Below are 10,779 nucleotides of genomic sequence, written 5' to 3' on the forward strand. Positions count from 1 at the left end.
GGAAATTCCCCTGCCTTGGTGGGGAACTAGAGCAGGTAGATCTGCTGGAGTGATGCTGCTGGACCCACAGGACAGGTGGAGGAAGCAGGTGACCTCAGGCATACCAGAAATAATAGGGAGAGAGCAGGAGCTGTGGCACTTCAGCACCTGGACTGAAGCTTCATTGAAGACACAGCAGAGTGTCAGGTCACAGCAAGAGAGGACAGGGATGGGCTGCAGCTCCCGGATGAGAAAACGAGTCAGACAAATATCCGCTGCACTGCAGGACGCCTTTAATGACACAAGAGCTGGTTGCCAGCGCCACTGCCAGCACGCTGCAACAGCCACAGCCTCCCTGCAGGCTGTAACATCTTGAGGACTGGTCCTGCTTTTGGCAGTGTGCTGCTCTAGCCTTTTCCCCCAGCACAGGCACTTGGACGTGGGCAGAGGGGGGGTGCTGGAGGAGGTGTTCGCTAGCCCCTCAAGGTAGTGCTCCGTGTTTCCGTCCCACCTCGGTGAAAGCTTCCACGCAGCGGTCAATGTCCTCATCACTGTGCACAGCCGAGATCTGGACCCGGATGCGCGCCTTTCCCTTGGGAACCACGGGGTAGCTGAAGCCGATGACATAAATGCCTGGGGAGGAAACACACGGAGAGTCAGAGCTGGCTGGGAGGGAAGGAGGCTGAGGTGGTATGGGTGGTAGAAAGGCTTTTGGATCCTCCCTCCCTTCTCAATAACCATTTCCAGGCTTCAGAATTTTCAAGTGGCATCTGCTCCCAAGCATGGAAATGATGGTTAGGGCTAGTGATGGGGATGGAGTCCAGCATAGCAGGGCAAGAGGGCTAATGTAAACTCCCCCCCACCCGAAAAGAGAAAGGAGGTGAAGCCAGCAACGTCTGGGGGAGATCAGGAGGACATTTGCAGATGGAGATAACAGAAAAAAAACAGATTTCATGCAGGAACATCCTCTGGAGGAGGGACGGTGGTGGTATCACCACTGGCTGTCCTTTCCCTCAAGGTATGTGTCTGCATCCAGAGCTCCCTCCCCAGTTCACCTCGGTTCAGCATGTCCTCAGCCATCACTGCAGCCAGCCGAGCATCCCCAAGCATGACAGGACAGATAGGGTGGTCTTTCCCCAAGATGGTGAAGCCGGCTGCTGTCATCTTGCTTCTGAACCTGTTGAAGAGAATGAGAGGATAAGTAAAACCTTGTCACCCCTGTCCCACACACAGGCACATCCTGCCATTGCCCCTGAGCATCTCCCTGGCCGTGACTTGCAAATTGCCTTCACAGTGGTGTAACACAATCAACACAAGTGGACAACTCATTCCTTATGAACCTCTCCCCCTGTTCCCACCCCAGCATGGGCCCCTCACCGTTGGGTCTTGGCAGCCATGGACTGTGCAATGGCATTGCTCTCCATGAGGAGGTCCAGGGCCTTGGATGCACAGCCCACCACGGCGGGGGGCAGGCTGTTGGAGAAGAGGTACGGGCGGGAGCGCTGGCGGAGCAAATCAATGAGGGGTTTGGGGCCAGTTGTGTACCCACCTACAGACAGAGGAAAGAGAAATGGACAAGGCACTCTAGGGTGACCTGTTCAAAGGGGCCCCCTCGATAAAACCAATCTGCCACCTACAGCAGGAATTTCAGTACAAACCAGGCCTAAAAGAATCACAGCTGAGGCCTTTTATCAAAAGTTTCTACTTTGACCCCAAAGGCAAATGCAGAGGGAAGATGTCATTGGAAGGAGCACATGGCAGGACCTCCCTTGACCCTGCAGCAGGGTCCCAAACTGATCCTCATGCCATCAGTAGAAGAGGACAAAGTGTATTTGTTGCTCCATCTTTAGGCAGAGGAAGGAAACATCAAAGCGATGCTGTGGCGCTCTTTAGGGCACAGAGGGCCTTGGACAGGCAAATGTCTTCACCTGCAGCTCCTCCAAGAGCTTTTCCCAGAGTGGAGTTGATGATGGTAACTTTGTCCATCACTCCCAGGAGCTCATCGCTACCCCTGTAGAAAAAAGAATGTCACATGGTCAGCTGTGCCAGCACACACCAGGGAAGCTGCTCTACACCTGATGCCTCAAAGGAAACAAAGCACCACCAGCCAGGTCTCTGGTGTCCCTCCTTCTGGTAAAGGAAAAACATCCCCCTCTGGTAGTTCAGCCTAAGTGTTGACCTTCCCTTCTCCTGCAGAAAGGGTAAGCTGGGTTCTCCTGAGTAAAAGCATGGGTTCTTCATCCCTTACAGATGGGAGAGCGCTGAAATCTCCCACGCAGATGTTTAATAGTCCAAACAGTGCGTTAGCTGTCAACACAGGTCTTGCACACGCCTCTGACATGCCACACCATTAGCATGCACCAGGGAAAAAACGTTGCCTGGCTAGAGCAGCTGACGTCCTCTGAGGTGGGCAGTGCACATCACTGATGTGCTGTCCTAAATGCCCACAGGCCAAAAGCACCCATGTCAAGATATATGCTAGTGAAACCAATCAGATGTGGCAAACACGCTCTGCAGCTTCATGTCCTCTAGCCCAAAAAGGCAGGATAGGGAATGGCCACCCAGCTTCGCTGTTTGCTCCCTTGAAACATAGTGTTGTAGACAACAGCATCAGGTTCACCCTGAAACTAGCATAACTCATGAAGCACTCGGTAACCGTTCTCTCTTCCTCAAGCCGTTGTGCACTTACACACCTCAGAGCAGTTAAACAGTTGTTTTTGCAGCTGCTGGGACCAGAGAGCCCACTGGGACAGAGCAACAAGGTCTACCTCAGCCCATAGAATGGCTACCATGCTCCAAGGAAGGGGGAATTAGTTCCCACTTCTCACCCATTTCACAGCTTGATGTGGACTTGCCAGCTTCCCAAATGAGATCTGTCTAGAGAGGGGAGAGCTGGAAGGGAGCTCCTCATGGAGCAACTTTTGGCTTTTTCAGAGATGGCTTTCTCCTCTTGTCATCTCCTGCACTATCCCTCCATCTGAGGAGGGACCCATTGCTCGTTCCTACAGGTGTTGGCTCACGTGCGTCTCTACCTTCCAGTAGAGAGTAGGGAGGACCATGCAATGGAGCGCCTGGCACTCAAGTGCCTGAACAAAACAAGCACATGAAGTGTCTGTTCTCAGCAAATGCCTGCAGCAGGCGCACTGCCTAGCACCTTGAAGATCTCCACAGATGGAGGAAAAAGCTGCCCTGAGGGAATTACCAAACTGTGCAAGCTAACTCCACGGAACCACAAAGACCCAAGCATTTGAAAGTGATAGCTGAGAGGAGAAGGATTCAGAAATCAGGAAGTCCAACTGCTTGCCAGGAGAGACAGAGGAGATGGTCACACCATCCCTTAAACACAGAGAAGTGGCTGTTGCGTTGGGATGGACCAGTGCTGAAGTATCTCCCTTCAATAACCCCAGTTGCCCCAAAAGGATTATCTCATCAGAAGGGGAGGGCTGAGGCAGAGATGGGGTGTGAAGCCTTCAAGAAACAGTGGTTCCAGGAGTCCCCACACAAAAACACATTGGCCATCACCACCTTGCCTCAGAGGTAATTGGGGGAGAAACAGGGGTAAAACAACTCCTTACCGGCCATTGGGTCCCAGGAAGCCAGTGGCATGGCATTCATCAATGAAGACCAGGGCATCATACTTCTGGGCCAGCTGGCAGATCTCCCTCAGGGGTGCGATGTCACCATCCATGGAGAAGGCACCATCAGTAGCCACCAGCCGCAGACGATGTTTCTGTGGGAGGGAGAGTGGCATCCCCAGGGGTGAAGATATCACCCTGAGGAGAGGGGTCGGTGAAGAAGACCAGGACATAGTCCAACTCCCGTAGGGGGTGGATACATCTAACCGAGATGGGGGGGTTTGCATTGCAACCAGCTGCTTCCCCACCAGCTGCTTGCCTATGCATGCCCACCCATGCCAATCTGCAAAAACAATGCCTATCGCACGGGAAAACACAGAGTCCACCCTTCGGGGCTAGTTATGGTGCAGGCAGCAGAGATAAGCGAGCACCCTCACATCTCAGTGGGGGTAGACCTCCGTACCTGCGCATCCTGCAGCTTGGCCTCCAGGTCCTGCATGTCCATGTGCTTGTAGCGGTACTTGTTAGCCTTGCACAGGCGGATCCCGTCGATGATGGAGGCATGGTTGAGCTCATCCGACAGCACTGCATCCTCTGGGGTCAGCAGGACCTGGTTGCACCAAACAGAAAGAACCATCCTGTGCTCCAGGGCGCTGACTCATGGACATCTTGGATTTCAGCCTCTCTCAGTGCAGAGGACAAGGCTGCTTTTGACTGCAACTGCCACATCTCTCCTGGCACTGCTAAACTTTCCACTTTCTTTCCCAGCCACTTTATCCCCTGAATTCCTTAGGCCAGGCTCTTGCTTGTGGCTTCTGAGCTCAAAACCTCCCTCCCCTTCCCCAGTGAGCCTGGGGGATCACCTGCAGATGAAGCAATTGCCATCTTCTCTGCGGCACAGAGCTCACATCAGAGCCTCTGGAAGGCACAGCGGGCACACGCCGCAACCACCTCCCTCCTCCACGCACAACACGAGGGAAGCCCTACAAACCTCGAAGATACCAGCGTTGGCATCAAAGCAGCTGGCATAGAGAATGGCGTCTTCCCGCTGGTGGAAACGCGCGATCTTCTCCTCCAGGTCCTTGTGTATGCTCTAAAGAGAAGAGAGGAGCGAGTGTCACCGGTGGGGCAGCCACAAGTTCTCACTTGCCCGCCGCTGCCAGGCACTGACTGCAAGGGGAGGAACCAGCCAGGTTTCTTCCAGAAAAGGTGCGGGTGCGTGGGAGAAGTCAGCTGCGCTCAGAAAGCATTTGCAAACGCATCCCTAAAATGTGGTTATGGGTTCACACACCAAAAGCACAGCAGGGAGGCTCCAAGCTCCCCACCCACGGGGGAGCAGCTCTGAGTTTTCTTCTGCATTTCACCAGCTGGGGCTCTGAAAGGGCTCCAGCGGGGATAAATCGGGGTGGGTTGGGCAGAGACGTTTCACGTCAGGCCGGCTGTAATTTTGACCTTTAAGGGAGGGAAAAAGAAATTAATTTTCTGAATTCGGACATTCATCTTCTGAATTCGGAGGGGTGTTTCACCTCTTTGCTCTCTGAGGGGCCGTAACGGTGTATGTTGGCGTAATTCCAGACCTGTGGCTAGCAGGCCGTCTCTTTCCACCTGGCCACGTGTAGCTCGGCGCCGAGCATGCCCGCGAGTCCCGAGAAGGGGAGTCTGAGAGGAGCCCCTTGAAAATGGGGATGCTCGCCTCAGTACCTGGGTACCGCAGATGAAGCGGACGGAGCTGAGCCCCGCGCCGAACTTCTCGAGGGCTTCCGCGGCGGCGCGGATCACTTCAGGGTGGCTGGAGAGCCCCAGGTAGTTATTGGCGCAGAAGTTGAGGATCCCTGCGGGAAGAAAGAGAGGGACGGAAGGAGAAACAACACGGGCGTCGCAGCGGGAGGGAAGAAGCCGCCCCCTCCCTCGACCCCAACCCCAACCCCGTACCCACCGGCTCCGCCGGCCTTCAAACGGAGGTGGGGCCCTTGGCGGGAGGCGATGACCCGCTCGCTTTTCCATGTGCCGGCGCCCCGGATGTCCTCCAGCTCCTTCTCCAACCGCCGGCGGAGCTCAGCCGCCGCCGCTACAGAAGCGGAGCGGGGGCTACCGGCCCCCCCGCCCCGCAGCAGCCGCGCCACCCCTCGCCGCCACATCCCGCTGCGCTGCCCCGCCCACTTCGGCCCCGCCGGCGAGGGGGGCGGGGACCCCGGCGGCCAATGGTCATTGGCCGCCGGGGTCCCCGCCCCCCTCCCCGGCAGGGAGAAGGGCGGGGGTTGGCTGTGGCTCCGCCCCCCGCCCCGGAGCCTGCAGCCGCTCAAGCGCCTTCTGTGGGAGCTGTTCAGGCTATTTGTTTTTAGGAGGGGGAAGGCTCTGTCCCAAGGGGTTTAGGCACCCCAAAAACAGATTATTTGGGATCCCTGGTGTCTGAGGGAACCCCATCCGTGGGACTGAGGGAACATAGGGAAGGGTCACATCCTAGGGCCCCAGGGATTTTGGAGCAACGGGCCATCATGGATCTTGAGGATCGATGAGCCCAGCAGCATCAGGTGCCCTGGGGTCCTCAGCACGGGTGGCTTGGATCCTGGCATCTAGGTGGTTTATAGGTGCCCACCACAGGGGGTAATGAACCAAGGGTCTGTTACCCTTGAAACACTGGCACAGGTTGCCCAGAGAGGTGGTTGATGCCCCATCCCTGGAAACATTCAAGGCCAGGTTGGATGGGGCAACCTGATCCAGTTGGAGATGTCCCTGCTCCTTGCAGGGGGGTTGGACTAGATGGCCTTTAAAGGTCCCTTCTAACCCAAACTGTTCTATGATTCTGTAGGATTTGGGTGCATCCAGCTGAAGTGACCAAGAATCCTTTAGTCTGGAGAGGTTTAGGACTTACCACCTGAAGATTAGGTAGTCAAACCCAGGGAACTTGAGCGCCTTTGACCAAAGGGGTTTGTGACCCACAGGCCCACTAGGTTTAGAAACTGTAGTGTCCAGCTGGATCAGGCATCTCTATCCTCCACTAGAGCTGACTAGGGAATCCTGCATCCAGAGTGGTTTAAGTTCCTCATGTCCAGGAGGATTAGGCTCTCAAAAGGGGGTTCAGTTCTTCAGCCTAGGTGGTCTGGGAGGCTTTGGTCCAAGGGTCTTAGGAACAAAAGCCCAAAAGGATTAGGTGCTTCCAGACCAAGGATTTCGGTACCCTGAACTACACAGTTTGGGATTCTCAATGGCTAAAAGGCTAAGGCATCATCTGCCCAAGCGATTCAGGATCATCAGGGCAATGGATCTGGGAGCTACCATATGGGAGGGTGAAGACCCCAGGGCCCATGGGATTTAGGCACAACAAGCCCAAGGAGACTGGGCACCCACAGCCCCTGGGATTTCAGAGATGCTGGCCCAGCTAGTGGGGGATAGTGATGTCCAAGGAGTTTAGATGTCTCTAGCCAAAGGGGATTAGGCACCTCCTGCCTGAGGCTGTCAGGCCCTGCTGAGCAGCAGGGCTGGCCCACAGGCTTCCTGCCAGCCCCAGCTGTCAGGACCTCCCAGCCCTGCCCAGGGAGAGACGCTGGCAGAGGCCAGGCAGGGCCAGGAGCCGTGCCAGCTCCGGCCGGGCGCAAAGCCAGAGCCCCAAGGGGACAGCGAGGCCGTGCCCCACAGTCCTGCCTCACCCTGCCGTGCCTGCCCACCACCATGCTCAGGCCCATGCCTCCCCAGGGAGCAAAGCCATCTGTAGCCATGTTTGTCCCTTCTCCCTGGGAATCAACCCCTTCCCGCTTGTTGGACACCTCCAGTTCCTTGAAAGCGGATGTGGACAGAGCCTGGCCCTGCTCCACCTCCTCATCTGCCCCAGAGGTCTCTGCCACCACCCAGCTAGGTCGCAGCGGGTCTGGAGGCAGGCAAGCAGCCCCATCACCCAGCCTGTTATCTCCAGCACCAGCCAGACCTCACACCCAGCAGACCTCGCCTCCGTCCCACTGTGGGGACTGGGGCGGTGGAGGAGGGAGCAGGGAGCCCCTTTTCCTCCTCCTGGGCAGGCTGTGGCTCTCGCAGCCATGAGTTCCCGCTTCGCCTCTGACAGAGGCAGAATCTTTGCCCGGCCCCAACAAACATACAACCCTCCAGGAGCTGGGGTAGGATCAGGAATTGAGATCCTGATCGGCCTCAACAGACTCACAGCGTCACCATCACTCCGAACACACAACAGGCAGCACAGTGTTAAAAAAAAGAAAACCAACAGACACACACAAGTTTCTGAGACGTTGAAATAAAAACCCAGACCAGTAACTCTTAAAAATTGGAACTCTCCGTACCAAAGATGTTCCTTTTTTCTTTCATTAACTGCCTTGTTTTAGCTATTTCCAGACAGGAATAGATTGATTCTTTATAAAATGCAACAGAAAGTGGTAAAAATAAAGGCAAAAGCTATTTACAGAAACCAAACGGGAGAGTACCGAAACGCCTCTAGACTTCTCACTTCTTCTTGGGTGATTTCCGGCTGCTGGACTTGGCTTTGGGTTTTGACCGCTTTGCCTTCTTGGGCTTGGACGCCTTCAGCGACTTGGCCTTAACAGTCTTTGGCTTCTTGGCTTTCTTTGGACTGGCCCTCGACTTCTTCTTGGCTTTCCTGGCGGTAGCTGTGGGCTTCTTTGCCGGTGACTTGGCTTTCCTGGACCTAGCCGCTTTCCGGGGAGATGTGGATTTTCTGGCCACCTTCTTCCTCTTCCTGGCTGGGGACTTCTTCGCCTTGTCAGCCTTGGCCAGGCGAAAAGAGCCGGAGGCGCCGACCCCTTTGGTCTGCTTGAGGACGCCGGCGGCGAGCAGGCGCCGGATGGAGAGCTTGATCTGGACGTCGGCGTGCTGGCCCACCTTGTAGTGGCTCTTGATGTACTTCTGGATGGACTGGCGGGAAGAGCCGCCGCGGCTCTTCTCGGCTCGGATGGCCGCCGCGATCATGTCCGAGTAGCTGGGGTGGGCCGCCGGCCGCCGCGCCACCTTGGCCCGCTTGGGTTTGGCGGCCGGAGATGGGGCCGGGCTCTCCATCATGGTCAAGCGCGACGCCTCGCTATCCCCTCACGGTGGGAAACCTGGCCCGGCCGGCCCGGGACCACCCCCGCCTCTGGGCGTGGAGAGGCTGGGGAAGGGGGAGAGGCTGGGGAACAACCGCAGCGCAACCGGTAACGCTGGAGACCGGACGCCGCTCCCGCCGCCTCTGCAGCCGCGCCCGCCGCAAGCGCCCTTTAAAGGCGCGGTGCGGACCGCGGGGAGGACTGCCCCGCGCGCGGCGCGCGCCGCGCGCCACCCGCCCGCCCGCTCGCTGCCGCCACCGCCACCGGGGTCCCTGCGTGTCCCTGCGTGTCCCTGCGTGTCCCCCGGCCCGACCCGCCGGGCTGGGACCGGGAGGGATGTCAGGGGACAAGGAGGGACACTGTGGGACTGGGAGGGGAACTTGGGGGGACGCTGGGTGGGGACACTGTGGGACATGGAGGAGCATTTGGGGGGGACACTGAGTAGGGACAAGGAAGGACACTTGGGGAGACACTGGGTGGGGAGGAGAGGCACTGGGGGGGGTATGGAGGAGTCAAGGAGAAGCATTTTGGGGGACACTGGGTGAGGACAAGGATGGACACTGGGGAGTGCTTGGGGACACTGGAGAGACCGGGAGGGACATGGCAGGGACACTCGGAACAATATCAAGGCAAGTGGAGGGACACTTAGGGGGGACACTGGGGGTCAGGGAGGGACATTTGGGGGGGACACAAGGACGGACATAGGGAGAAACATCAGGGGAGAAGGAGGGACACAGGGGAGGACACTGGGGGATGCAGTGGGGGGGACTCCAAGGAGAAAAGGGGGAGTACTGGGCTCAAAACAGGCTCAGCGGCAGTACCACACAGCCGAATGCCACTGCCCCCATCCCCCATTTGCTCTCCACTGGGTGCTTCGGGGACATCAGCTCAGTCCTCACGTGCATGTGGCAGGGGGCACAAGTAACAACAGGCTGTCCCCTTTTTAGGGACACACACAACTCCATGAGGGGATGGAGCAGGGACATGTAACAGTGACCATCAGCCATCCTTTGCTGGCTGGGCAAGCGGTCAGCTGTTCCTGGGAGATTAAATGTGGCCACTACCATCATCTTGCCCATAGGATTTAGATAATGTTTTCCTCCCTATTTCTTAAAAACACAGGGGTGCAGCGGCCTGGTGCCCACCGAAACACCAGCTGGTGCTCAGAGGTGAACCTCTGCAACTCCAAACCCCCCAGCACCTCTGCAGGGCATTAAAATACACAGATAGCCCCTTCCTGTAACCTCCATGTGCCCTGGATGCCCGGGGGCATGAAAACCACTGGCCAGGGGCACACAGAAGTATATGTAAAATAGATATGGAAGTAGATACATAAACAAAAATAAATATAAATATTGAAATAATAGAAGAGAGAAAGAGAAAAAGAAAAAGAAAAAGAAAAATAGTTTGACGCCCTCTCCCTGACACACACCCATGCTATGTGAGGGCAGCGTGCCCCTGTCCTGGGAGGAGGCACCCGGTCCCCTGATGCTTTCCCAGCGGTGGCAGGAGCACATCCCACCACAGGCGTCCCTTCGTGCCTTCCGCCCCGGTGCCACTCTTTCACATGCCCCGCTTCGTTTGGGCAGTGGGAAAGGTTCACAGCACCTGCAAACCACTCCATTTTGTTAAGAGGAAAGAGATCCTAATTACAGAGGGGAATAACCACCTTCCCACCTCCCCTAGGTTTTGGGTTGTTTTTTTTTTTTAATTTTTGCTTGAGCCCTAATGAAAACACCGCTTATCCCCCCATTTGGAGCACACGAGCGGCGAGCTCTGGTGGCCTCTGTACAACACTTTGACCGGCCAGAGGACCTCTCATTTTTCCGAGCCAGGAATAAACTGCCATCGCTGGCTGCCTGCACGTAGGCAACCCGGGCGCACGCAGATAAGGCACCATCTGCTTTTATTTGCATCCAAGTTTTTAACCGTCAGAAGCGGCTCACCCGTACGCTGGGCTCTGAGGGTAGATGAGGAGAGGGGGGTGCAAGCCCCTTGGGCTGACCACAGAGCCTCCAGCCTTAAAAAAAACAGGGCAGCGCAGTGACGGGGAGGCAAGACCAGGGCGGAGGCAGGGAGGGAAGAGGGCAGAGGCTTTCCCTAACTTCAGCCAGCTGAAAATTAGGGGTCTAACCTCAGCCGGTCACCGACTGGGGCTGCTCGGCCTCCTCCAGAGGGTG

At 56.7% G+C, this 10,779-nt stretch overlaps 2 protein-coding genes across 2 annotated transcripts; both read right to left on the reverse strand.

Annotated features, from left to right (window-relative positions):
* Nucleotides 1-250: 250 nt before the first annotated feature.
* Nucleotides 251-5,714, reverse strand: GCAT (glycine C-acetyltransferase). Its single transcript, XM_086753237.1, has 9 exons — nucleotides 5,491-5,714; nucleotides 5,256-5,386; nucleotides 4,546-4,647; nucleotides 4,018-4,164; nucleotides 3,555-3,709; nucleotides 1,908-1,990; nucleotides 1,357-1,528; nucleotides 1,035-1,156; nucleotides 251-612 (listed from the first exon to the last, which is right to left on the reverse strand). Exons 1-9 carry the CDS (start codon nucleotides 5,690-5,692, stop codon nucleotides 461-463), a joined length of 1,266 nt encoding a protein of 421 aa, XP_086609363.1. The 5' UTR covers nucleotides 5,693-5,714; the 3' UTR covers nucleotides 251-460.
* A 2,104-nt stretch (nucleotides 5,715-7,818) lies between these two features.
* Nucleotides 7,819-8,749, reverse strand: H1-0 (H1.0 linker histone). The gene has a single exon (XM_010129756.2). The coding sequence runs from the start codon at nucleotides 8,574-8,576 to the stop codon at nucleotides 8,004-8,006; it is 573 nt and encodes a 190-aa protein (XP_010128058.2). The 5' UTR covers nucleotides 8,577-8,749; the 3' UTR covers nucleotides 7,819-8,003.
* Between the last annotated feature and the right edge of the window lie 2,030 nt (nucleotides 8,750-10,779).

This window comes from Chlamydotis macqueenii, chromosome 1 (assembly GCF_036417535.1).
Source record: "Chlamydotis macqueenii isolate bChlMac1 chromosome 1, bChlMac1.mat, whole genome shotgun sequence".
Taxonomy (NCBI): Eukaryota; Metazoa; Chordata; class Aves; order Otidiformes; family Otididae; genus Chlamydotis; species Chlamydotis macqueenii.

What these genes read in the sequence shown, in the direction of transcription:
- H1-0 (XM_010129756.2), bottom strand. Translation starts at nt 8,576, where the DNA reads ATGATGGAGAGCCCGGCCCCATCTCCGGCCGCCAAACCCAAGCGGGCC.
- GCAT (XM_086753237.1), bottom strand. Translation starts at nt 5,692, where the DNA reads ATGTGGCGGCGAGGGGTGGCGCGGCTGCTGCGGGGCGGGGGGGCCGGT. An exon ending in CCAACGCTGGTATCTTCGAG is followed by an intron (nt 4,165 to 4,545) that starts GTTTGTAGGGCT and finishes TGGTGCAACCAG; the next exon opens with GTCCTGCTGACCCCAGAGGA. An exon ending in CCAAGCTGCAGGATGCGCAG is followed by an intron (nt 3,710 to 4,017) that starts GTACGGAGGTCT and finishes TCCCTCCCACAG; the next exon opens with AAACATCGTCTGCGGCTGGT.